At 33.8% G+C, this 24862-nt stretch overlaps 1 protein-coding gene across 5 annotated transcripts in view; it reads right to left on the bottom strand.

Annotated features, from left to right (window-relative positions):
• Window positions 1–24862, bottom strand: part of CaMKII (Calcium/calmodulin-dependent protein kinase II) — a 699413-nt gene that overhangs the window by 499417 nt on the left and 175134 nt on the right. For all 5 annotated transcript variants that reach the window (XM_072537374.1, XM_072537369.1, XM_072537372.1 and 2 more), the window contains exon 2: window positions 18388–18482. In XM_072537374.1, coding sequence (XP_072393475.1) covers window positions 18388–18482 — 95 coding nt within the window. The remainder of the gene's footprint in view (window positions 1–18387; window positions 18483–24862) is intronic.

Here is a 24862-nt window from a genome sequence, read left to right as displayed (position 1 = left end):
TTTTATAGTTAATATATTAAATTATTTCTAATCCTTTTACCCCGTTGCTAAGACGCTGATGGCCGTATTTGCAAATAATATATACGCGGTTGGTCGGTTGACCATTAGGAAATTTTATTGAAAATTACCGAAATATTACGGAACAATCTACCTACTTATTTAACTACTTTATGATAAATTTGTTAAATATCGCCGAAGGCACGTTGTCGTACTTTTTCTGAAGAGAACGTAATTCCGGGGATTTCATATTTCATCACGTTCCTAGCTAGAAGGGTACCGTTAGTTTCGATGTTCGTTAGAATCTTTTTGTCTTCTTAGAAATAGATACAGGCTGATTGTCATTTTCCTCACCTTTTTCTTGGGTAGTTTGGTAAATTTTTGCAGAAAGGAGACCACTTCTCGGTGGGCACTCGTTGAGAAAAGACCCACTTCTCGTAAGGCGCTTTGCTCATTATCGTCTCTGCGCATTTTCTTTCTAAGTGTGTATACACTTGTATATTTGAGTTTTTTGATCTAATATCATATTATATTAAATATTGGTATAGAGTACCTTTAATTTTAATTAAATTCAGTGCTTGATACAAGTAAAGTATTATAATAAATTAAATTAACTTTAGTGAAATAGTGCAGCAGTCATCAGGAATTACTGTAAGTTACCATAATCTTAGTATCTCCACTTATCGGGGCTAATAATATGGTATGGTATCATATTTTTGGCTATGGCCTAGATATTAACCTCGCGAAAACAGAGTACCTTTCTACAAGTGAAGAAGACATAGAAGATCTACAGATTGATGACAACGTAACAATCAAAGGAAAGGATAAATTCAAATACCTGGGGTTTATAATCACGAAAAAGGCAACAACAGAGGAAGAAATTACACAAAGATTAGGACAAACAAGAACAGCAATCCGACAACTTAACTCAGTATGGTGGGATAGACACCTAAATATGAAGACAAAAACGCAGATTTATAAAACATTAGTGCGAAGTATTATGACATATGGGGCTGAAAATTGGATCATAAACAAGAAAACCAGCAGTAAGATAGTAGCAACAGAGATGGAATGCCTGCGAAGATGCTGCAGAGTAACAAGAATGGATAGGAGAAGTAATGACGAAATAAAGCAAAGAACATCAATAGAAACAGACATACTAACATATATAGAACAAAAAAGACTAAAGTGGTATGGACATGTAAGAAGAACTAGCGACAGCAGATGGATAAAGAAAATAACCGAATGGAGCCCCATAGGAAGGAGGAAAAGAGGACGACCCCGAAAATCCTGGAGGAACGAAGTAGACGACGCCATGAGTAAGAGAGGACTGAACGATGGAGAATGGAACAACAGAGAGAGATGGAAACGGTTGAGCGAGGGAAGGCAGTGAATACTGTAGAATCCCTAAATATATATATATATCATATTTTTTTTCAATCATCTGGGCGAATCTAAGTTCATCCATGTCTTCACCTGTAGTTGAGAGTAACTACTGATTTTTACATTCCATATTTTCTTACGAACTTTCCATCAGCTACGAAGAAATTTCAATAAACATAATTACGAACATTTAGTTCTCAATCATTAAATAACAGTGCGAGATAGATAATCAACTTAACCAAGTGCGATTTGGTTAAATTTTTATTTCGGTAACCTTTTTGTATTCTTGTAAATTTAGATTTGATTAATTTTTGTTATTTGCTATAATTGTTATGCATTTTTAACCCAGTGTCTCGAGATATGCCATTAAACAGCAAAGAGAGACCTTCTTTAATCAACCTTGGTTGAATTTTTTTCTTACTCACTATCAGGCTCTCTTCGCTGATAATTGAACCTGTGCCTTATTATATTGTTGTATTTGTAAAGGTACTTATTATTCATATCACTGCTTATTTTTATGTGTACACCACCATTTCATAATTTATGGTGTACTTTTATTACTTGTATGTACATTCAGCTACCGACATCATTGTGTTGTTGAATATTATTGTTTTTGTTTTATGTATGTATTTTATTTGTCGACTCCTAACAAGTTTCCTGATATAACCATAACTCTGAATATTTGCCTTTTACCTTTAAGTATTACTATACCTTTGACCAGTAGAAAGATCAGGCCGATTAAGTTTCGTAGGTAAGTAGATGGACGGAGTCCACCTAATATGTTTATTATTTGTTTATATAGTGTGTTGACCAAATTTATTTAATAATTAACTGTTGGTATCTTTCCTTGGATTTGGTCTCGGAACCAAAATATCTTTCTTTATCTCTTTTCTTTTCTAAGGTTTTTTAATTTCCTCCTTAAACCCAAAAAAATTAAGTGGCACCCTGTTTCTATCTTATCGTATCTTTGGTCATTTTACACATCTATCTTTTTGTTTATTTCTGTATCTTTTCCAATATCTCTTATCCTATCTTTACTTATTTCATCTGTTGGACCCATTCCCGGTTCCAAAAGCTAGTTTCGAACCCACGACTCGCTCTCCACCAACTATCTGGCTGCCGTCCGCAGTGTCTCCATTGGTGACCTTTCTAGCACCATCCAAAAAAGGTTTCCGAGGTTACAATACAAATATTGCTTATAGAAAGTCAAAAAAAAATACATAGTATATAAAAAAAGGAATATAAAACATAACTTAAATATATCACAAACAAGAACACATATGAAACAAAAAATGGTTTATGGCAAAGTCACGGTAAGCAGTTCAGTGGATGTTCTGAAATGAGTCATATATTCTTCTGCATTACAGCTTAGCTGTTTAATACTTTTTGGTAAAATATTGTAATAGTTATAATTAAAGCAATTTTATCTGAAAGACGTAATCTACAACGATTTGTTCGTAAGTATTGACAGTTTCGCGTTTTGTGAATGTGAACATCAGACTTCTTTATTAAATGGGCCCATTTTCTGTGAATTTCAGTAAGAACTTGAAATATCAACAGAGTAGGTAGCAGCATAATTTTGAATTTGATAAAGAAATGTCTGCAGTATTCTAGACAACTAACCCCTGCTAAAATCCTGATAGCTTTCGTTTGCATTCTAAAAATTTGAAGTACATTTATTGAATAGTTCCATATGATGAATACATAGTTTAGGTGAGAGTGGAATAAAGAAAAATATGTCATTTTTAATGTTTCAAAAGTGACAACATTTGCTAGTTTACGTATAACAAATAATGAACTTGATAGCTTTTCCTTTAGTTGTGAGATATGAGCCGACCAGTTCACTCCATTATCTATGGTTATTCCCAATAGTTTAACAGTCTCCTTGTTATCTGGATCATTATGTAAATTACTTGCAGATATAACCAAATTGTGCGTTTTATCAGAGTTAAGTTTTAATTTGTTTGCAGCATACCATGTGCTAGATTTACTAGAAACTTCCTCATAAGACATTTTTAAATCATCATTTTTTCCTTATATAACGTATGTCGTATCGTCTGCGAATTGTACGGATTTGTACGGAGATCGTTAAACGAATGAATTTAGGCAACTCGTTAACATAAATAATAAACAAAAGATCTCCTAAGACCAAATCTTGTGGAACTCCATATTTTACGGATAGAAAATCGGAGAGATGACCTTTAGACTCTACCGCCTGGTGTCTGCCACATAGATAAGAACTTTGAAAAATTAAAGGCAAATATCGAGCACAATTGTAATAATCAAATCTTGCCCAAGTACTTTCGCTTTCTACAGCATCATCAGGGGCATCTAAATAAGAGTGTAATTAACGCCAACTATAGATCAATTGAACCTGAGCAAGCTAGTTTTGTAAATTGTTGAAGAATACAATAGTAATATTGATCAAGTAAACACAATTTTAACATCACTACTAGGGATGGGAAAAACCTACCGGTTTTAACCGAAAACCGGTTTTTTTACTTCGCAATAACCGGTTTTATCGGTTGTTTTTTTGTCCCGGTTATAACCGGTTTTTTATTTTTAAAGTAAAAACCGGTTATTAGGTTTTTACCGTGATTAAGATTAGGTTAGGTAATATTTTGGATACCAATCATAATTATTATTCACAAGTAATTATTCCATTAAAACCATAATTCAAATTTTATTTTATTTTATAAATACAGAAACAAACTGAAAGTGCAAACTCACATCAGCCAGAAACTTCGTTGAAAAGGTATTTGTAGTCGTAATATTTACATAAGAAGCGATCTGGTACTATTTTTCACACTTGACTCTTGACATTGAAAGTGGGAGAATGGCTTTTTCTGATTACCAAAAATAATGTTTTGACTATGAATATCGAATTACCGATTATGAATACGAATCTCCAAGGATTTCCCTACGTTTTAGAAACGATACACCCATACAGGAAGTATTAAATGAGTTAAAATGTATCTGTTATACAAATATACAAACGTGTTAAAAGTAATACATGATAAATTTTTTTTGATGGTAGTAAAAATAAAAGATGAATTGCATTATCCAATTTATTTTTAAGTTAAATATTTATGTTGATATAATTTTTTTTAAATCCCATTTGAAAGATTTTGGGAAATTTTTTATAAATTGAAATGGTTGGGGTAAGGAATTTTTTGGGTTTGGGAGGAGAGGAAAATTGGTGGGTATTTTAGAAGATTATATTTTTAAATGGTAAATTAAATTTGCATCATTAATTAAATACAATAATTGCATATTATATTCTACTCTCATAATATATTTAATGACAATAGAACCTGAATTATTTTAGCTCTCTCTGTTGAGCAGTAGTATAATAATTTTGGTTTACTGTTCTCTACATCTGACTACTGAAATTTTATCGCCTTTCGATGAGGCCACAAAGGAGATCTCGGGTTCCCAGTACATTACTGCTAGCCATGTTATCCCCCTTGTGTCTATTATCGAAAGATCTTTCAAAAACCTCAAGCCAAAACTTAGTACAGCCCAAAAGTTATGCCAAAAGCTTATAACTAGCCTTCAAGAGTGGGGCACTAAGCTTTTACGAAAACCCCTGCTTTGCCATGCTACAATCACGGACCCGAGGTTCAAAAAACTATATCTGAATCCGTCTATGGCGGAGACAGTCATATCCAATTTAGGCTCGGAAGTTAGGATGTATCTTACCAAAATCGGAAAACTTTCTCTTTCCTGCTCCTTCTAGAGTGAAGAAGCTAAAGTGAGTTTAAAATCAAACCTTCTTTGGTCTTCACACGATCTGGAGTTGGTGAACAGTGGTTCCAGTTCTGATTGACTCTATATCTGCAGCAGCCTTTGCTGCCGAGATTAAGTGATCCGTGTTCATTCTAGGAGCAGAACAGAACCTGTATACCAGGCTTGGCTTTTATAGCTAAAAAATACATGTCGTTGGTTGGAAGTTCGGTGGCATCAGAGAGACTGGTGTCATCATTGAATGATATTGTGTCAGATGAGAGAAGCCGCTTGACCGACAAACATATATATGAACGAGTTTTTCTCCATAGGCTTCATGAAAAATATTGGCCAACATAATGCTAAATCCATTTCATATTATATAACCTATTTGTAACCTTTTAACCTATACTTTTTTACTTAAAATATTATTTCATTCTACTTACATTATACTTTTATTGTATATTATTGTAATATGTATATATTAATCTTACGCTATATTATATTTAATAATAATCAATAAATATATAATAATAATAATAAAATAATAAATAAATATAATAATTAAGTAGTAGAATAAAATGGTTTTATTAAAAATTGTGTTTTATTTATATTTATATTGATGTTCTTTTGATAGTACTATTTTTGATTACATTGATATCGAGTCGAATGTAGTATCGCAAACTAAAGTGCATTGTAAATGTAACTTTGTAACCTATTTTATTAAAAAAAACCGAAAACCGGTTTATTTTGGCCGGTTATAACCGCCAGGTTAAACCGTAAGCAAAAAAACCGGTATAACCGAAAACCGGTGTTTTGTCAAAAACCGCCATCCCTAATCACTACTGGTTCTTCTATTTTACATGACATCAGTAGAAAGAAAAACTATTTGGAGTTGGATTTATTGGAAGATTTGGAGATCACAAAGGAAACAAATGGAAACTCTCACTGTCTTAATACTCAAATTAATTTAAATTGTACTAAGTTTAAACCTATTTTTAAAAACGTTATTGCAGCTTCACCTCATAGTGGACCCAGCTCGGCTGTTTAGACTTCCTGCACTGAGTATACCCATTAAGAATTTATTAATTTCACACTTTGATCAACATTACTATTGTATTATTCAACAATTTACAAAACTAGCTTGCTCATGTTCAATTGATCTATAGTTGGCGTTAATTACACTCTCCATAGCTCTGAGTAATTTAGATATACCAATTCCACAGTTGTATATTTCAACATCTTCCACTGTTGGTCAGTTGGTCTTTAGTAACGCTTTTACATATTAGTTGTATAGTTCTCCCATTGACTGAGGGTTTAACTAAACTATTTGAATTATACCTCATTTATACACTGCTTTCAATTTTGTTTAATTTTTAGTATTTCAATTTCATAGTCAGATTTGTTCTTTTTTACAGTATTGATAGTGCCTGGTAGACCATTTTATTGTAGTCAACCACCCACTGTCTAATAGATTGTTCGGTCTATTTCTTTCATTCACACTTTATGTCCACTTCATTTGCTCTTAAATTAACAACCTTATTATTACAGACAGGCGTAAGTGTGAGATCTGGATTATGCAATCTAGTTTAATTAAAATATTCTATATGTCATATTTCATAAGCTGATTTTCTATAGTAATGTTAGTTGGACCTTTGGTCAATGCCAGCTTACTTACACAGAATTTTAATATGTGCAGATCACATTTCCATGATTGTGACTGCCCATCAAAGCTGTCATATGTCACATTTCACCTTAACATTCCGTTAAATACCATTCTCTCTCCTGTTGCCGACAAGCAACTTTTTAAATAATTTTAAACTGTTTGTCCTTGTTTTAGTGTAGTGTTAAGTACAATTTATGTTTCAATTTCATGTTTATTACATTCTGCGCTTGCTGGATAGCCCAAATTTGACGAAGTAAGTCTAAAACGTTAATCACAAAAAACTTTTATCATCCATGAACTTCGAGTTTTTTATCGAAGTTAATCAATTTTCTTTATTTAAAAAAACGTTTCTTAGCTTATTTCAGATGCCCCTGTTGATGCTGTAGAAAGCGAAAGTACTTGGGCAAGATTTGATTATTACAATTGTGCTCGATATTTGCTTTTAATTTTTCAAAGTTCATTTATTCGAGCATTCAACCTTATACCAACATAGATAAGAAGTTATAAGCTTGAGAGGGATACCTCTGATTCCATAGTAATTTAACTTTGGAGCAAAATGTGTTAAACGCAGTCAAAAGTCTTCGACAAGTCGCAAAGAGAAATTGCTATGCGATTGCCGCGTACAAACTCCTCAATCACCTCGCGCACAACATTAAATACCGCGTTTGTAGTAGAACGAGCACTTGTAAATCCATATTGTGAGTTGCTTAAGTAATTATTTAAATCAAAATAGGAATAAAATTGTTGTTTGATAACCTTTTCAATCACTTTCCCAAAAGTAGAAACAATGCTTATGGGTCTGTAATTATTAGTTTTTGAGGAATCACCTTTTTTATGGATACGTAGTACTTTTGAGTATTTAGTACTCCCATAAATACTCCAGTTGATAGAGTTAAATTATTAAGGTGAGTGAAAGGTGTTAAAACTGTTTGGTAAGTTTCTTTTAAAATTTTGGTATTAATTTCGTAAACGTCACTACAATTAGAATTACTAAGAGACTTTATTCTTTGAGAGACCTCTTCTTCCACAACGGGACGAAAAAAAGGACTTGCTAGGAGAAGGATAATTTCTATAACTGAAGAGGACATTGACATTAATAGTGGAAAAAGAGGTAATTATATTCTTTGCAATTGTAGTAAAAAATTTATTTATTTCGTCTGGGGTTAGATCAGGTTGTACCGAACTGGATTTTGTATTGTTTAAAGTTACTATTTTCCAGCAGTCTCTATGTTTATTATTGGAATTAATAATAAAATCACAGTAAGCTGACTTTTAAGAGTCCTTTAACCAAGATCTTTCACTTGGAAACAAGTGAAAGATCAGAAAAAGTGAAAGAACTAGTAAAGACTATCGAAGCCAAGGGCGTCTAAGGCCTCTAAGGTACAGATTTTTATGGTGTAATAGTTTTATGGCTCTATAGTTTGTACATTGTTAAGTATCTCTCGTGTTTTGTATCAACAGTAACAACAGTAAGATACTATCTCTCGATTCATCTATTATTCTGGGTAACTTATTTCTGCCCCTCCTACTAGCATAGCGCATCCTTCAAGGTATTTAGATCACCACATTTCGTTGTAATGCTTTGATGAAAACTATAAAGCTTTCTAGTGCTTATTATAAAAGAATGGCATGCAAGAAAACACAGATCAAGTAGATGTCAGAAATTACAACTATATTAGAGTCAGGATTATTAAAAACAAAAGCAGCATAGACTTATACACACTTCAAATAACAACAAAAAATAAAGGAGGTTTTGTCATAATTATTAATATTTTTTTCTGATAAAAGTTTGTCACTTCCTTATTGTATAAAGATTACACTGCATAAATTTACAGCACATTGGTCTATTTTCTGACTATTTTTTAACAAATATAGTCTGACTAGCTCCTATTTCGTTTTAAATGATGATTTAGTGTGATAGAAAAAGTCAGTTATCCCTTTCACTTATCAGAAAATTAACTAGGATCCAAGGAGACATAGATATAAGGTTAAAACAAAAAAGATAATATATCCGAGGCACGAACCGGCCCTAACAAGATTCGGAAAAAGATATTCCACCAATCATTTAACAATGAAAGTAGGCCCTAAAAAGTTCTATTACCAAAGCCGAATTCAACTGACCATAATTGGCCCAAATTCGACAAACCTTTTGGGATTATATGCGATTTCCCTGCGGATACGTTAACTTCAGTGATTTGTTGTAGACATACAAGGCTAAATGTAGTCCATGTTGCCAGACTTTAAAACATAAAATCTGGATAGGAATTGATTAGTATGAAATACGGAGTAACGTACACAAGGATTCGATTTATATACATTAAATAGATATGTTAGGTGTAAACCCCGAAACTGCATAAAACTAGTTTTACCTGGATACTTTGTGTAGGTATTATCCAAATTGGCTAGATAAAATTGAAAGAAGATTGATAACTTCTTAATTTATTCGGGTCATTCTAGATATATCCAATGTTAAATGCTTAAAGCAGTACATTTTAAACTTATACAGTATAAATAGATATCAATGTAGAAGTTTAAATGGCGATCTGTTAACAACAAGATCAGACGTACTAAACCGATGGACGGAATATTTTAACCAGATACTTAATATAGAGGAAGAAGAAGAAAACCCCGAAGACGAAAGCTGCGAGGTAAGCGGAGCAGACGAGAGGGAGGAGGATCCACCAACGATCCTGGAAGTTAAAGACGCTGTAAACAAACTAGCCAGAAACAAATCACCCGGAATAGATAATCTCCCAGCGGAATTATATAAAGAAGGTGGACACGATATCATAATAGCCCTACAGCAGCTTATAAAAGAAATATGGATACAGAAGTCCCTTCCCAATGATTGGAATATTGGAATACTTTGCACCATACACAAAAAGGGAGATATCTTTGAATGCTCTAACCATCGAGGAATTACGCTCCTAAATGCAGCGTATAAAATATTCTCCAATATACTATGCCATCGTATGGCACCATATGCAGAGCGAATAATAGGACAATACCAGGCTGGTTTCAGAGGTGGTAAATCAACAATTCATCAGATTTCAACCCTGAGACAAATTCTAGAGAAAACACTGGAATACGGTGTAGACACGCACCACATATTTATAGACTACAAGGCAGCCTACGACTCTGTAAATAGAAGAGAATTGTTTAGAGCAATGATAGACCTAGGAGTACCAAATCAGTTGGTAAGTTTAACCAAACTAACCCTTGAAAAAGTTGAATGCAAAGTACGAATCAAGGGGGAACTCTCTGAACCTTTTAAAACAAATAACGGGCTACGTCAGGGAGACCCACTCTCCTGTATACTATTCAATCTAGCTCTGGAAAAAGTAATACGTACGTCACAAATCACAACTACCGGTTCAATATATAACAAATCTGTGCAAATCTTAGCATATGCTGATGATATCAATATTGTTGGGAGAACGGAAAACGCAGCACGAGAGGCGTACGTAGCATTAAAGGAAGCGGCTACAAAAATGGGTTTAATAATAAACACCAATAAAACAAAATACATGAAAATAGGTACGCAACCACAAACACTACGGCCACTTGTTATAGAAAATGACGTCATCGAAGCAGTTAACGAATTTGTATACCTGGGAACGCTCGTCAATACTGAAAATGACACTACCGCAGAGATAAACCGCAGAATTTGCACGGCTAATAGATGCTATTTTGGGCTTAATCTCCTTTTTAAATCTACAGTTATATCAAGAAATACAAAAGTAAAACTCTACAAAACAATAATACGCCCAGTCCTAACATATGGTTCAGAAACCTGGACTTTAACAAAAAGCAATGAAAACATGTTAGGATGTTTCGAAAGAAAAATACTAAGGCGCATCTATGGAGCGGTAAATGAAAATGGTGTCTGGAGAAGACGATACAACTTCGAACTCTATAGAATATACCAGGAACTAGATATCGTAAAACACATAAAGATAGGACGTCTGAGGTGGGTAGGCCATGTAATGCGGATGGAGCAAACCGACCCAGCTAGAAAAACGCTCCTTGATAGACCTATTGGTCAAAGAAGAAGAGGAAGACCCAGAACAAGATTCCTAGATAACATCGATGAAGACATGAGAAATATGGAAATACGTACTTGGCGGAGGAAGGCGATGGATAGGGACGACTGGAGAAAAATTCTTGGGGAGGCTAGGACCCACACAGGGTTGTAAAGCCAAAATGATGATGATGGCACTACTTACGTTTAAATTTTATTTGTTTTCTTTTCTTTATTAAGAATCTACTACAGAACTATTCTACAAAAGATATAACTAAGAATTGGTAACTTAATATAATTAACAGCAATAAAACTTATATTCATTTTTACTCCAAATTGAAAACGGTTCTTAATTTGAATAAGATGATGTTATGAAACAACCATTAATTATTAAAGAGAACACACTTAGAGAAGAAAAGAGAGAGGACAGGTAACACTCATTTAATAAACCTTCGAAAAGTAAAGCCAGTTTCGATGCAACCGCCATGTTTGGTGAGTGTACGTTGCCCATTACTACCCCTCGCAGGGTTACCAGGTTTACTGATTTGCGATATATGATTGCGAATGCCGATGGTCTACCGAGGCTTCCGATGACGTCAGAAACGGAAATCTGAAGTTCTCTTTATTCTTTCTATTTAATTAATAGTATTCCGTTAAATTTTGAAGATGTTATGGATTCTACCAAAAAAGATTTGCTAATATTGAAAGTAATAAATTTTATGTTATCTGGGTGGTCTGAGTCATTATCAGATGTGTCATTGAAACGTTTTTTTAAAAGGAAACATGAATTATCGGCTGAAAATCATTGTTTATTAGCAAGAAATAAAGTGATTCTTAGTTGAATTCGGTTTCGCTAAGTAGAAATCGTTTGATTTCTCTTTTTGATTCTTAGTTCTTTACACATGAATAAGACAGAAAACCATAGTCACCGATGTGGTGCAAAAATCATTAAAGTTGAAATGGGAATACGCTGGACATGTAGCTAGGAGTGATCTAAACAAATGGCACAGATCAATTTTAACCTGGAGACCATACCAACATAAAAGACCCAGAGGCAGACCTCCTATGAGATGGACAGATGATCTGAAAAGGACTGCCGGGAAAAATTGGCTACAAGTAGCGTACAATAAAAAACAATGGATAGGAAGACTTGAAGAGGCTTATGTTCAGATGTGGACGTGAATGGCTAGACGAAGAAGAATAAGAAGAAGTTCTTTACATAATAATGTTTTATACCTATTTCATGAACAGCATTTAGAAGTAGTAAGAACAAAAATGCTAGTTAGATGTTACTGTCGGTGGCGTAAATTGACAGATGATATTGAAGAGTTTATTAGTTTTTGCAGTATTTGTCAATAAACGCAAAACTAGTACATCAACAGGTGATATGGTCGTCTAAAAGAAACTGTTAGCGCTATTTCGAATCGTGAACTAATCATAATATTAGGAGACTTTAACGTTAAAGTAGGGTCATCTAAAAGAAGTGCTGGGAAAAAATTGACTGTGACAGAAAAATGAGAATGGCGACCGTTTAGTGAAGTTCTGTCAAGAACAACATCTTACAATTACAAACACGTTCTATCAACATCATCCACGAAGATTATACGCATAGCGCAGCCCAGATGGACAAACAAGAAATCAAATAGACTACATCCTAATAAGATCAAGATGGAAGTCGTCGGCCATTAACTATAAAACATATCCTGGTGTAGATTGTGGAAGCGATCATCAACTCCTAATATTAAACGTTAGACTTCGTTTTAAAGTCCCCAAAAAAGATCCCTAAGAAAAGTCATATCTCTAAATCCATCAAAAATCAATGACTTCCAACAAAATCTAGAAGAAGCTTTCTTTAGACCAAGTAGATAGTGACTCTGAGAGCACTTGGATCTATCTCGAAGATTAGGTAATTGAGGCTGCAAAAGACTGTGAGGCAGCAGTTTCCACGGGCCGTAAGCCGTGGATATCCGATAATACGTCGACGGTGATTCAATGCAGAAAAGAACATAAAACCAGATACGGAAAAAACGATAAATACAGAGCGTTATCAAAAGAAATCAGAGAACAGTGCCGCAAAGACAAAGCTGATTACATGTCTCAAAATATGCAGAGAGATAGAGAAACATGGCTGTCGAAATGAACCGAGGGATTTATTTCAGAAGATCAAACTTCTTACCAGAGAATTTAAATTTCAAACGTGGTGTGTAATAGATAAGAAAGGCAATCTAGAGACCGATACTGACAAAATATTGGAAACATGGCGAAACTACTGTGGCGAGCTATATAAAAATAACGAGGTACTAGCAGAAAGTCATTGACCCTCTGACTACCCTAGAGAACCTACTGTCTTACTCGCTGAAGTCAAAGATGCAATTAAATCGCTAAAGAGAAGTAAATGCCGAGGCATTGATTCAATACCAGGTGAAATACTACAGTTACTAGGTAACAAAGAATTACATATCATCCATTCTATCTGTGTCGTTGTCTAGAATTCAGGAAAATAGCCATCTAATTCTTCTTCTTCTTCAGCCTTCATTCATCCATTGTTGGACATAGGCCTCCTCCAATTGTTTCCACGCTTCCCTATCTTTTGCAATTCTCATCCACTGCTTTCCAGCTACAGCTGTTATATCGTCTATCCATCTCTTTTTGGGTCTTCCCACGCTTCTTTTTGTTTCTCGAGGTCTCCAGAATGTCACTTTATGAGACCATCTGTTGGTGTCTTGTCTTGCTACATGTGTTACCCATTGCCATCTCAATGTCGCTATTTTTTCCATGATGTCGGTTACTTTAGTTCTTCGACGTATTTCGGTGTTAGGAATTTTGTCTCTGAGGCTTATATTTAACATGGCCCTCTCCATGGCCCGTTGAGTTACTCTTAATTGTTCTGCCATTTTTCTTGTTATTGCCATAGTTTCCAATCCATAAGTTGCAACTGGTAGTATACAAGTGTCATAGGTTTTTCGTTTTAAGTGTATTGGGATTTTTATGTCTTTTAAAATGAAGCTCAACTTCCCAAAAGCAGCCCATGATAATTGTGTCCTTCTTTTAATTTCTAGGGTTTGATTTTCCTTTTCGTTTTTAATTGCATGTCCTAGATATATATATTGTTCTACCTTTTCTACATTGATGTTATCTATCGTGATGTTTTCTAGGCTGTTGCTTAATATCTTTGTTTTGTCGAGATTCATTTTTAATCCTATTTGATTCGATTTGTGATTTAAATCTTGTAGCATTGATTTTAGTTCATGGATATCTGTGCTTATTAGTACTATGTCGTCTGCGAAACGCAAATGGTTAAGATATACTCCATCTATTTTTAATCCCTTTTCGACCCAATTTAGTTTTTTGAAGACATTTTCTAATGCCAAAGTAAATAACTTGGGTGAGATGGTGTCACCCTGTCTCACGCCTTTGCCAAGGTCTATTTTCATAGTTTCCAGATCATCATCTATTTTTACGTGAAAAGTAGCATCATCGTATATATTCTTAAGGAGGGCAGCATATCTTGAATCTACTCTGGCGTCGTCCAATCGGATGGATGGACGCCAGCCATCTAATTGGTGTACCTCAATTTATATCCCGCTACACAAAAAAGGAACTATTACCAGATGTGAAAACTACCGCACACTATCACTAATAATACATGCTAGTAAAATATTGTCGCATATCATTAAAAACATATTAAAACCCTATCTACATTACCAAATACCTCAGGAACAAGCGGGGTTTGTAAAGGGTAAAAGTACACGGGAACAAATCCTGAACCTGAGACAACTCATTGAAAAGTCTAGAGAATTTCAAGTATATATGATTATATGATGGCAATAACCCTGAGGGCCTCCTGAGAACCGTAGGGCCTGCGTAGCGCAAGCGGTAGGATGCTTGACTCGCAAGCCGGTGGTCCGGGGTTCGAATCCCACCGCCGGCAAGAACATCTAGACATTTTAAAATGTCTATAGGCCCCAGGTCGACTCAGCCTGAATAAAAATGAGTACCTTGGGTAAAACCAGGGGTAATAATAGACGGTTGAAGCGTAGCACTGGCCATGTCACCTTCCTTGTATACCGTAGGCCCTAGATATAGCAGACTACCCTGCTATACTCCCAAAGCCGCGACAGCGGTATAAAACGGGAGACTATTATTATAATAACCCTGAGTCCTCAAGAATTCAAATAGACTATATATTTGTAAATGAGCGGTTCCGAAATGCCGTCAAAAAAGTCACTACATTTCCTAGGGGTAGATATTGGATCTGATCATCAACCACTTGTAGCAGATATTAAACTAAGGTTAAAACGAATTTAGCGACAAAAACCAAAAACCAATCTACTTAACTTTGACGATATAAACACAAAACATAACATTAAAAAAGAATTTAACAATAGAATAAAAAACATTGGAGAACAACTAGAAGATCCAGAAGAACTATGGAGTGAATTAAAAAAACTATTGAAATCTCCACAAACAATGATTATATAAAAAACTTAATCAAGAAAAATAAATGGATAACAGACGACATCTTAAAATTAATGGAACAACGTCGACTGATAAAATATAATGAAACAGAATATAGACACCTTCAGAGAAGAATAAAAAAGGAGATCAAATTAGTCAAAGAAAAATGGATGAGAGAAAGGTGCGACAGAATGGAGGATGTAATATCTAAACACGACTCATTTAATATGCACAAAAAACTAAAAGAAATGAGTAACATATTTAAAAAACGGGTTCCCTTTGTACTCGTTGACAATAATACAAAATTATTGTAAATGAGCACGAAATAAGAAAAGAATGGCAGCTGTATATATCAGAGTTGTTTGAAGATGACAGGAATAATATTGCCGAATTTTACCAAAACTGTACTGACGGCCCAGAAATTATGAAATGCGAGACAGAACACGCTATAAATAATGCTAAAATTAGAAAAATTTGTGGTCCAGATGATACACCAACTGAGTTGTTGAAAGTAATAGAGGATAATAACATAAAAGTGGTAGAAAGACTTTTTAATTCAATATATAACACCGGAGTGATTCCCACAGATTGGCTCAAATCCATCTTTGTCGCAATACCTAAAAAACACAATGTGAGAAAATGCTCAGAATATCAATTAATTAGCCTAATGAGCCGGACTCTTCAAATTTTTCTAAGAATACTTCACAAGAGAATTAGACGCAAATGTGAAGAAGATCTCGAAGATACCCAATTTGGTTTTAGAAATGCTATGGGAACCAGAGAGGCATTTTTTGTGCTTAACATCCTATTACAAAAATGCCGTGACCAAAAAAAAGATGTATTTGCATGTTTCGTGGACTTCAAAAAGGCATTCGATAAAGTACAGCATGTACAATTAATGCAAATACTGAAAAATATCGGAATAGATGACAAAGATATTCGTGTCAATAAAAATTTGTACTTACGGGTAAATAAAGATACCTTGGGCAGCAAGGAAAACTAATGAAAAAGTACTAAAGAGTGTCAACATAGATAGAGAACTGCTAAAGACTGTTAAACATCGAAAAATGTCTTATTTGGGACATATAGTAAGGGGAAGTCGATATAAAATATTACAACTGATCCTTAAAAGCAAAATAGAGGGCCGTAGAGGTGTAGGAAAAAAACAAGTTTCTTGGTTAAAAAACATTCGTGTATGGACACAGATATCAAATGCACGACAATTATTACATATTGCAGAAGATCGAGAAGCCTTTGCAATGGTGATCGCCAACGTCGAATAATTCTGATATGGCACGCGAAGAAGAAGATGATTACATGCTTGGTTGACTGCCAAAATGCATTTTATTGTGTAAGCTGGATAAATCTGTGGTCCGTTTTAATAGAAATGGGCACACCAATGCATCTGGTGACACTTATTAAAAATATGTACCAGTTCAATATAGCAACAGTACGACTAGATCACAAGTTCTCAAATCAATTCAAGACCGAGAGAGGTGTTAGTCAAGGATGCGTGTTGTCACTTGACTTAATCAACATTTATGGTGAACATGTCATGAGGATGGGTTTAGATGGATGAGCCGGTGGAGTAACAGTGGCTCTTAGGAAAATCTCCAATTTAAAATTTGTTAATGATACTACACTTATAGCAGCAAATGACCTAGTAATGTTTAATCTTCTGCTAAGAGTTAAGTACGAAAGCAATAAAGTTGGTCTGATAATCAATAAAGCTAAGACAAAAATAATGGTGGTCGACAAATTCCACAGTATACAACTGACTAACATGTTAGAGGAATATCAGATAGTGGACAGTTTTGTCTATCTCGGGTCTAGTATAACTAACGATGGTAACTGTGAAGCAGAAGTTCGTAGACGTATTCGTAGGCAAAAAATGCATTGAGTCGCCTTACTAAAGTTTGGAAAGGCAGATCTATTTCTCAAAATATCAAGATTAAACTGGTGAATGCCCTTGTATTCTCAATATTTCCCTTTGAGATGTGGTGCTGGAGAAGAATGTTGCGCATATCTTAGACAGCTCATAGGACAAAGGTTTCCATTATAAACCAACTCCAGATTTAAAAAAGGCTGTCCACAATATGTCTGCAATGTATTCTGCAATCGGTCACATGATTTGCAAAAGTGACGATAGTTTTGAGAGATTAATTGTTTCTGGAAACGTTCCGGGGAAAAGATCAAGAGGACGATCACCAACCAGATGGTCTGACCAAATTATGAATTAAGAAAGACCTGAAAACTCATTCTGCAAAGTTCTCAGAGCAGCTGAAGATAGAGAGGAATGGAGAAAAATTGTTAGGAATATTTTAAGAAATCACAATCCTTAGTAATGGAGAAATGGCAAGAGGGAGAGTGCAATTCTAGTCAATGTTTTCCTTGAACAACTGCTCTTAATAATTTTTATAAAAATGGGGATGGCAGATATTCAGAGCCGGATTCATCAAAATCTCGAACTGTAACCAAATTGATTAATTAATTTATGAATCTACATAACCTACCTAAACTGTTATAATACTGTAGTTTTTAAAAACAATAAATATCTATCTATCTACCTAAACGTAAATAAAATTGTTTATTTTGTAGAAACACAATATTTCAACCAACCTGACGTATTATCTTCGTTATCATCCATGGTTTATCAAATTTTTTGTTTGATTTATTATTTATTTATTTAGATATATTTATTATTATAGCGTTTATTGAAATATTATATGAGGTAGTTTATGTTTTTTAAACAATTTTCGTTTTTAACCTCAATTTTTAACGCACACGACACTGACAGCTGACGGAATTTTGAAATAAGTCACAGACAAATGTAGTTTTGCCATGATGCAAAAGTGGTGTAACGAGGTTACACCACTCTTGCTCTATAGTTTTTGGTTAGTGCTCTAACAGATTTTTTTAGCGCCATCCATTGATGGGTATTAAAAGGTGGCTTAAACTACTGTTGTATTGAAGATTATAATGTAACGAATGTATTTTACACCAAAACAATGTGGGTTACACCACTTTTGCGCTGATAGCTCTAATTTTGAAACTCGATATGTTACAGCACGTCGAGATACAATGAATAAAATCTTTATAAAACCATTAAGCAAAATATTAAATAAAACTAACTTACCTCTAGCTGATAATTTTTTTGTATTTATAATTTTTGCTGCGAACTCCGAACCTGTAGATTTCTGAACACATCGTCTCACTACTGAAAATGCACCTCTGAAACAATAAAAAAAATTAATAATTTTCATTCAAAAAATATACGATATAGGTATAACTATGGATATAAAAACACTTAAAGATTGTTTGAAAGCTTATCTATATTTCAGTTTTGTAATAATTTAAGAGAATGGTCCTATATAGATACGAAAATAAATTTTTTATTAATGTTTCAACTTTTAAATCGGAGGTTGCTGTCCAAATTTAATAAACTTGAGTGTTTTGCTTTCAACAAAGTTTGAAAGTTTGTTTGTTTCAGAATAAATATAGACAAACTAATGTAAGAAAAACCAACTAAAGAATTCAAGTCTTTCATATAAATAAGTCAATTTATTTATTCAGAAATATGATAATAGGTATTAGGTTGTTGAATTTCATCTTTCCTAATTATTTTACTTCAAAAGTCATCAGAAGCTATTTGTAGAGGGCTAAAATTTATATTAAAAACAAATGTTAAAATTGTTCTACGAATTAAACATTCCAAAGTTTTTAAAAAATATACTAGGTTTGATGAGTATTGTTGTAAAAGTTAGGCCACACGTAGTGCAGAATGTGTATAACGGGTTGCGTTCAGTCATAATGAAGTTTTTTTTTGGCACAGACTAGGTGTCAATCAGCCAGTTACAACATGACTAATAGCTCAAGCATAAAAATTTAATACCGTAAATGACCGTAAAGTATATAAAATATCAATAACGAAGAGCTGAATAATATGCTTAAAATTACTAAAATTAAAATAATATACAAGTTAAATATGTCTTTTTTTCAACATCATCAGTGTGTTCAAAAAACGGTACACATAACTTTCCATAAGTGAAATACGACACATAAGTATTTCAAAATACTTTTTTTGTATTGTCTCCTTTTTATCTATATTTACATACAAACAAGATGATGAGGTTCTCAGAGTTCCATTGAAAACTCTTGAGCAGCTATCTACTCAATTCGACAGCTGCTTTGCTATGGCCTGTCCAAGTTGCTCACCACAATTGTGAATATACATATATTTTTTTGATAGTTGACACTACAAGACTATTTTGGTAATTGACAGAAACTTTACTAATGCAATATAAACTCTCTCATTTCCATTAGCTAAGAGACTAAGGATATTAAACGGGGCCTCTATATGAAGATCATCTAATTGTTGAATAAAGTTATCTGTTTCATCCTTATATTTTTGGCATTCGAAAAAAATATGATCTAAATCATTTTTTTTGCCACAATTTTGACAATGATCATTTTCGAGAACATGATTATGTAGATGTATGGAATAACAGACGTGGCCAAATCTAAGACGTGTTATAGTTGTAGAATATTTTCTTGAATAATTATATGGCTGGAACCACCTTCTATTCTGTATTTGATTTTGTATACTGCAGTATCTGCAGTATTAACGACTGCATTACAAAAACTTCACCTAAACAGGTAGTTTATTGGTCAAACCATTTTTTACACTTTTTTGCTAGCATATCCACATACTCGTTATGTTCGAGCCCGATATGTGCTTTAACCCATACAAAATTAATGTTTTTGTTAACTTTTTACAGCTCTAAAATCCGTTTTTTAATTGCATATATGATATCATCGGAGAAGTACTTGGGTACTTATCCAAAACCAAGGAATTAAAAAAAGACAGGGAGTTCGATATAATTATTGCAGAATCAATTGTAGACTGTGTTAAAAATGTCAATGATTCATAGATTTGCAATAGCTTCAGCACGAAATATAGAAAATATGTTAACCAGTTTGTAGGAATAATTATTATTTTTGGAGGGAATATAAAAAGCACATTTCACACTATCCTTGGACTTGGAAGCATCGGTATATATTCTCACAGATTTTTCGAAGCTTTCAAGTATTAAGTATAATAAGTTAATGTTAATGTGAAAATTATCGCTATATGAAGGTTTTACAATCTTTGTATTTAGAAACAATGAATTGTAAAGAGGAGCAGAATGTGGAACGGACCATAGACTACTGACAGCAAAAATGAGCATTAATTGGAAACATAACAAGACCCCCTCCACAGAAGAACCGTTGAACACTATAAGAGAAAAACAATACAATATAGAACTACTCCAAGAACAATCAATAAGAGAACTATACCAACAACGTCTAGACCAAAAATTAATAGAATTCAGATACGGCAACATCGAAGAAATATACGAACATATAAAGGCGAGTATAAAGCAAGCAGCATTCGAAGCCCTTGGGGAAAAAGAACATATAACAAATAAACAGCACTATTATGAAATAAATGAACCAACAAAAAGAATAATTCAAGAAAAAAGCAACTATACAGAAAATGGCTGACTACAAACAACGATGAAGTTTATAAAGAATATAGAGAAAAAGATAGAGAAGTGAAAAAACAAATAACACAGCAAAGGAATGAAGAATGGGAAAGAATCTGCTTAAATATTGAAACATATATAGGAGGTACAAGAACTTCGGAGTCATGGAAAGTACTGAGAGGATTGAAACAAAACTCAAAAGAAAAAATTAAATTGGGAAATATACAGGACAAAGAATGGAAGGACTACTACAAGGAACTATTAACAGAACAAAGACCACAATTCATTGGAAAAGAAAACAGGCGAAGACGAAGCAGATTCCCACAACAAGAAATAGAAATAACAGATAGGGAAATGAGAACGGCCATAAAAGCAATCAAAAATAAGAAAGCACCGGGACCTGGAGGCATCTCACCTGAGCTTATAAAATACGGATCAAAAAAATTACACCGGATGATACAATGGATATTTCAGAAAGCCATAAATGGAGAACAGCTCCCAAAGGAATGGACGGCGGCATATATGACATCTATATTTAAGAAAGGAGATAGAAAACGATGCGAAAACTACAGAGGAATAAGCGTAATATCATCAATAGGAAGATTATATGGGAAGATACTGCGAGAAAAGATAGAGCAAGCGATAAAAGGCAAAATCGGAGAGGATCAGGCAAGCTTCACGGCAGGAAGATCATGCATAGACCACATATACACACTGGAACAACTGTTGGAAAAGAAAAAAGCAAAAAATAGAGATATACACTTGGCATTTGTGGACCTGAGAAAGGCGTATGACTCTGTACCAAGGTCAGAACTATGGGAGGCAATGTACAAATTAGAAATACAGACGGAACTCATAGAAGCTACAAAAGCTCTGTATAAAGAAAATAAAGTGTCCATTAAAATGGGAACAAGAATCATAGGAGACTTCACCACAACAAAAGGGCTCCTGCAGGGTTGTTCCACATCTCCAACCCTATTCAAAATATACTTAGAGAAAGCCTTGACTACATGGAAAAGAAAATGCGAAGGCATGGGAGTACCGGTACGGAACGAATACCTATATACATTAAGTTTTGCAGACGATCAAGTAGTGATTGCACAAGACCAAGACGACCTCAGCTACATGATGAAGAAACTACAAGAAGAATATACCAAGGCTGGCCTAGATATTAACCTCGCGAAAACAGAGTACCTATCTACAAGTGAAGAAGACATAGAAGATCTACAGATTGATGACAACGTAACAATCAAAGGAAAGGATAAATTCAAATACCTGGGGTTTATAATCACGAAAAAGGCAGCAACAGAGGAAGAAATTACACAAAGATTAGGACAAACAAGAACAGCAATCCGACAACTTAACTCAGTATGGTGGGATAGACACCTAAATATGAAGACAAAAACGCAGATTTATAAAACATTAGTGCGAAGTATTATGACATATGGGGCTGAAAATTGGATCATAAACAAGAAAACCAGTAGTAAGATAGTAGCAACAGAGATGGAATGCCTGCGAAGATGCTGCAGAGTAACAAGAATGGATAGGAGAAGTAATGACGAAATAAAGCAAAGAACATCAATAGAAACAGACATACTAACATATATAGAACAAAAAAGACTAAAGTGGTATGGACATGTAAGAAGAACTAGCGACAGCAGATGGATAAAGAGAATAACCGAATGGAGCCCCATAGGAAGGAGGAAAAGAGGACGACCCCGAAAATCCTGGAGGAACGAAGTAGACGACGCCATGAGTAAGAGAGGACTAAACGATGGAGAATGGAACAACAGAGAGAGATGGAAACGGTTGAGCGAGGGAAGGCAGTGAATACTGTAGAATCCCTAAATATATATATATATATATATATATATATATATATATATATATATATATATATATATATATATATATATATATATATATATATATATATATATATATATATGAATTGTAATCATATAGATCTAACAAAGTTGAGCTATGATAATATAAATCACTGAGGATATCTTGATTAGATTGAAGTGCGATACACAGTAGTGGAGAATTTTTCTTTGGCCAATATTTATTTGTAAGATCTTGTTCATTTAATACTACTATATTTGAATATTTTGACTCTGAATATTTTGAGAAGAAATTTGTCTGCAAGGAACTGCCTTCTGTGATTTAAATGAGGCTCAATAGCTTCTACATGAAGTGGTTCGACTGGAGTTGTTTTCATGGCAACAAGACATACACGTAGGAATGAGTTCTGCAACATATCTATTTTGTTTACAATCTGTGAAATATTCTCTGTAATACATAGATTTTAAGAACTTTTTTACACTGCTTTGAAATGTGACTGTATCTCAAACACCTATAACACTGAGTAACCCTACCTAAAAATTGTTCGACTGGATAAAAAACTCAATTTATAATAATATACTGAGGCAGTATATTACTTTCAAAAGCTATAATAACAGTTCGTGTTGCAACATACTCGATTGTACCATTTTTTTTTCAACTTTTCTATGCATTCGTTTAATATTTATGATTTATGATACATGAAGGAGATTCAATATTTTCCTGTAAATATACAGTATCAAATTGAGTATCAATATCACAAATTAAACCCTTGCTCTCTAATAAGTGACACGGAATAAAGGCTTTTAAATTTTCTTCCTTTTATTTATAAGACTATTTGCATCATGTATAGAAGCTACTACCTACTACCTTGATTATGTTCCTACCAATTCCCCTTACTTGAAGAATATTAGAAATTCCTAGTTTTTTGTACAAAATATGGCCTATTGTAATTGGATGTAAGTAAACAAGTCGGTAATTTTTTTACCAACAGAATGCGTGACCAAGATCGGTGGTATCTACCCTGTCAATATACACAAAAATATTTTCAAGATTATACTTATCTGAGATATCTTATTTTCAAGATTAGACTTACATTACGGAGGTTAGCAATTGCACTTACTGGATTGAAATATGAACACATTGTATTTAGATTGGTCGCTTCTAGATACGCAGCTTACAAAGCCGGTTATAACAAATATGTGATTAGTTAGGATTAATTACTATTTAAATGGGAATAAGCCACAATTAAAGGTTAAAATACGTTTATTGACGTTTCAATTTCCACTTCGGAAATCGTTCTCAAAATACAAACATTAGTAAATTAAACAAATTTTGTTTTTTGTCATCATCATATAACGGGGGTCCTACGGCGATTGCCGCTTCCCGCATTTCAGCCTCCATATTTTCCTATCTCTCCAATCTCCCTCTTCTAAGCCTCTAGATTGCATTGTTTTTGTAATTTCTCTTCTCCAGGAATTTGGTGGTCTTCCCCTTTTTCTTCTTTCTGGCGGAACATACATTAAGGCTTTCTTTGGCCAACGCTCCTCCTCCATTCTCATCACGTGACCATACCATTGTAATTGCCTTCCTTGTATTCTATCTGAAAGAGTATCTCTAATTCCTATACGGTTTCGTATTTCCTCATTCCTGATTCTTTCCATTCTCGATACTCGACATGACTTTCTAAGATAATCCATTTCCACAACGTCTACTTTATCTCGTTCATTCTTTGTCATCGTTCAACATTCGGCACCATATGTGGTATATATATATATATATATATATATATATATATATATATATATATATATATATATATATATATATATGTGTGTGTTTTTTGTTACTTAGTGAAAAATTCTTCTAATAATTTAATTTTATCTGACTCATCTATATTGACAATTCAGACATACATTATACATTTCAAAGTAGACGACTTTAAAATGATATTGCCAATATTGTTGAGTTGCGTTCCTGGGACGACTTTACTTATAAGATAGTTCATTCGATTACATGAAATCAACTTTAACTTTACAATATCCATCAGAAAAGATCATAACATGTAATTCGTCTTTAAAAAGATAAATACATGCCATGATGACAGTAAAAATTCTCCTGTTAGTGATTCCATAGTAAATTATAAGGGAAAAACCAGGAAAAAAACCTCATAATACTATCCCGACATGGTAAGTATTTGATCATCATTGCATTTAGTTTACCTTCAATAAATTCAACATTTCA

The sequence above is a fragment of the Diabrotica undecimpunctata genome, chromosome 7, assembly GCF_040954645.1.
Source record: "Diabrotica undecimpunctata isolate CICGRU chromosome 7, icDiaUnde3, whole genome shotgun sequence".
NCBI classification, from domain to species: Eukaryota; Metazoa; Arthropoda; class Insecta; order Coleoptera; family Chrysomelidae; genus Diabrotica; species Diabrotica undecimpunctata.
The sequence above is the reverse complement of the archived record's forward strand: the minus strand, read 5'-3'. Positions and strand labels throughout refer to the sequence as shown.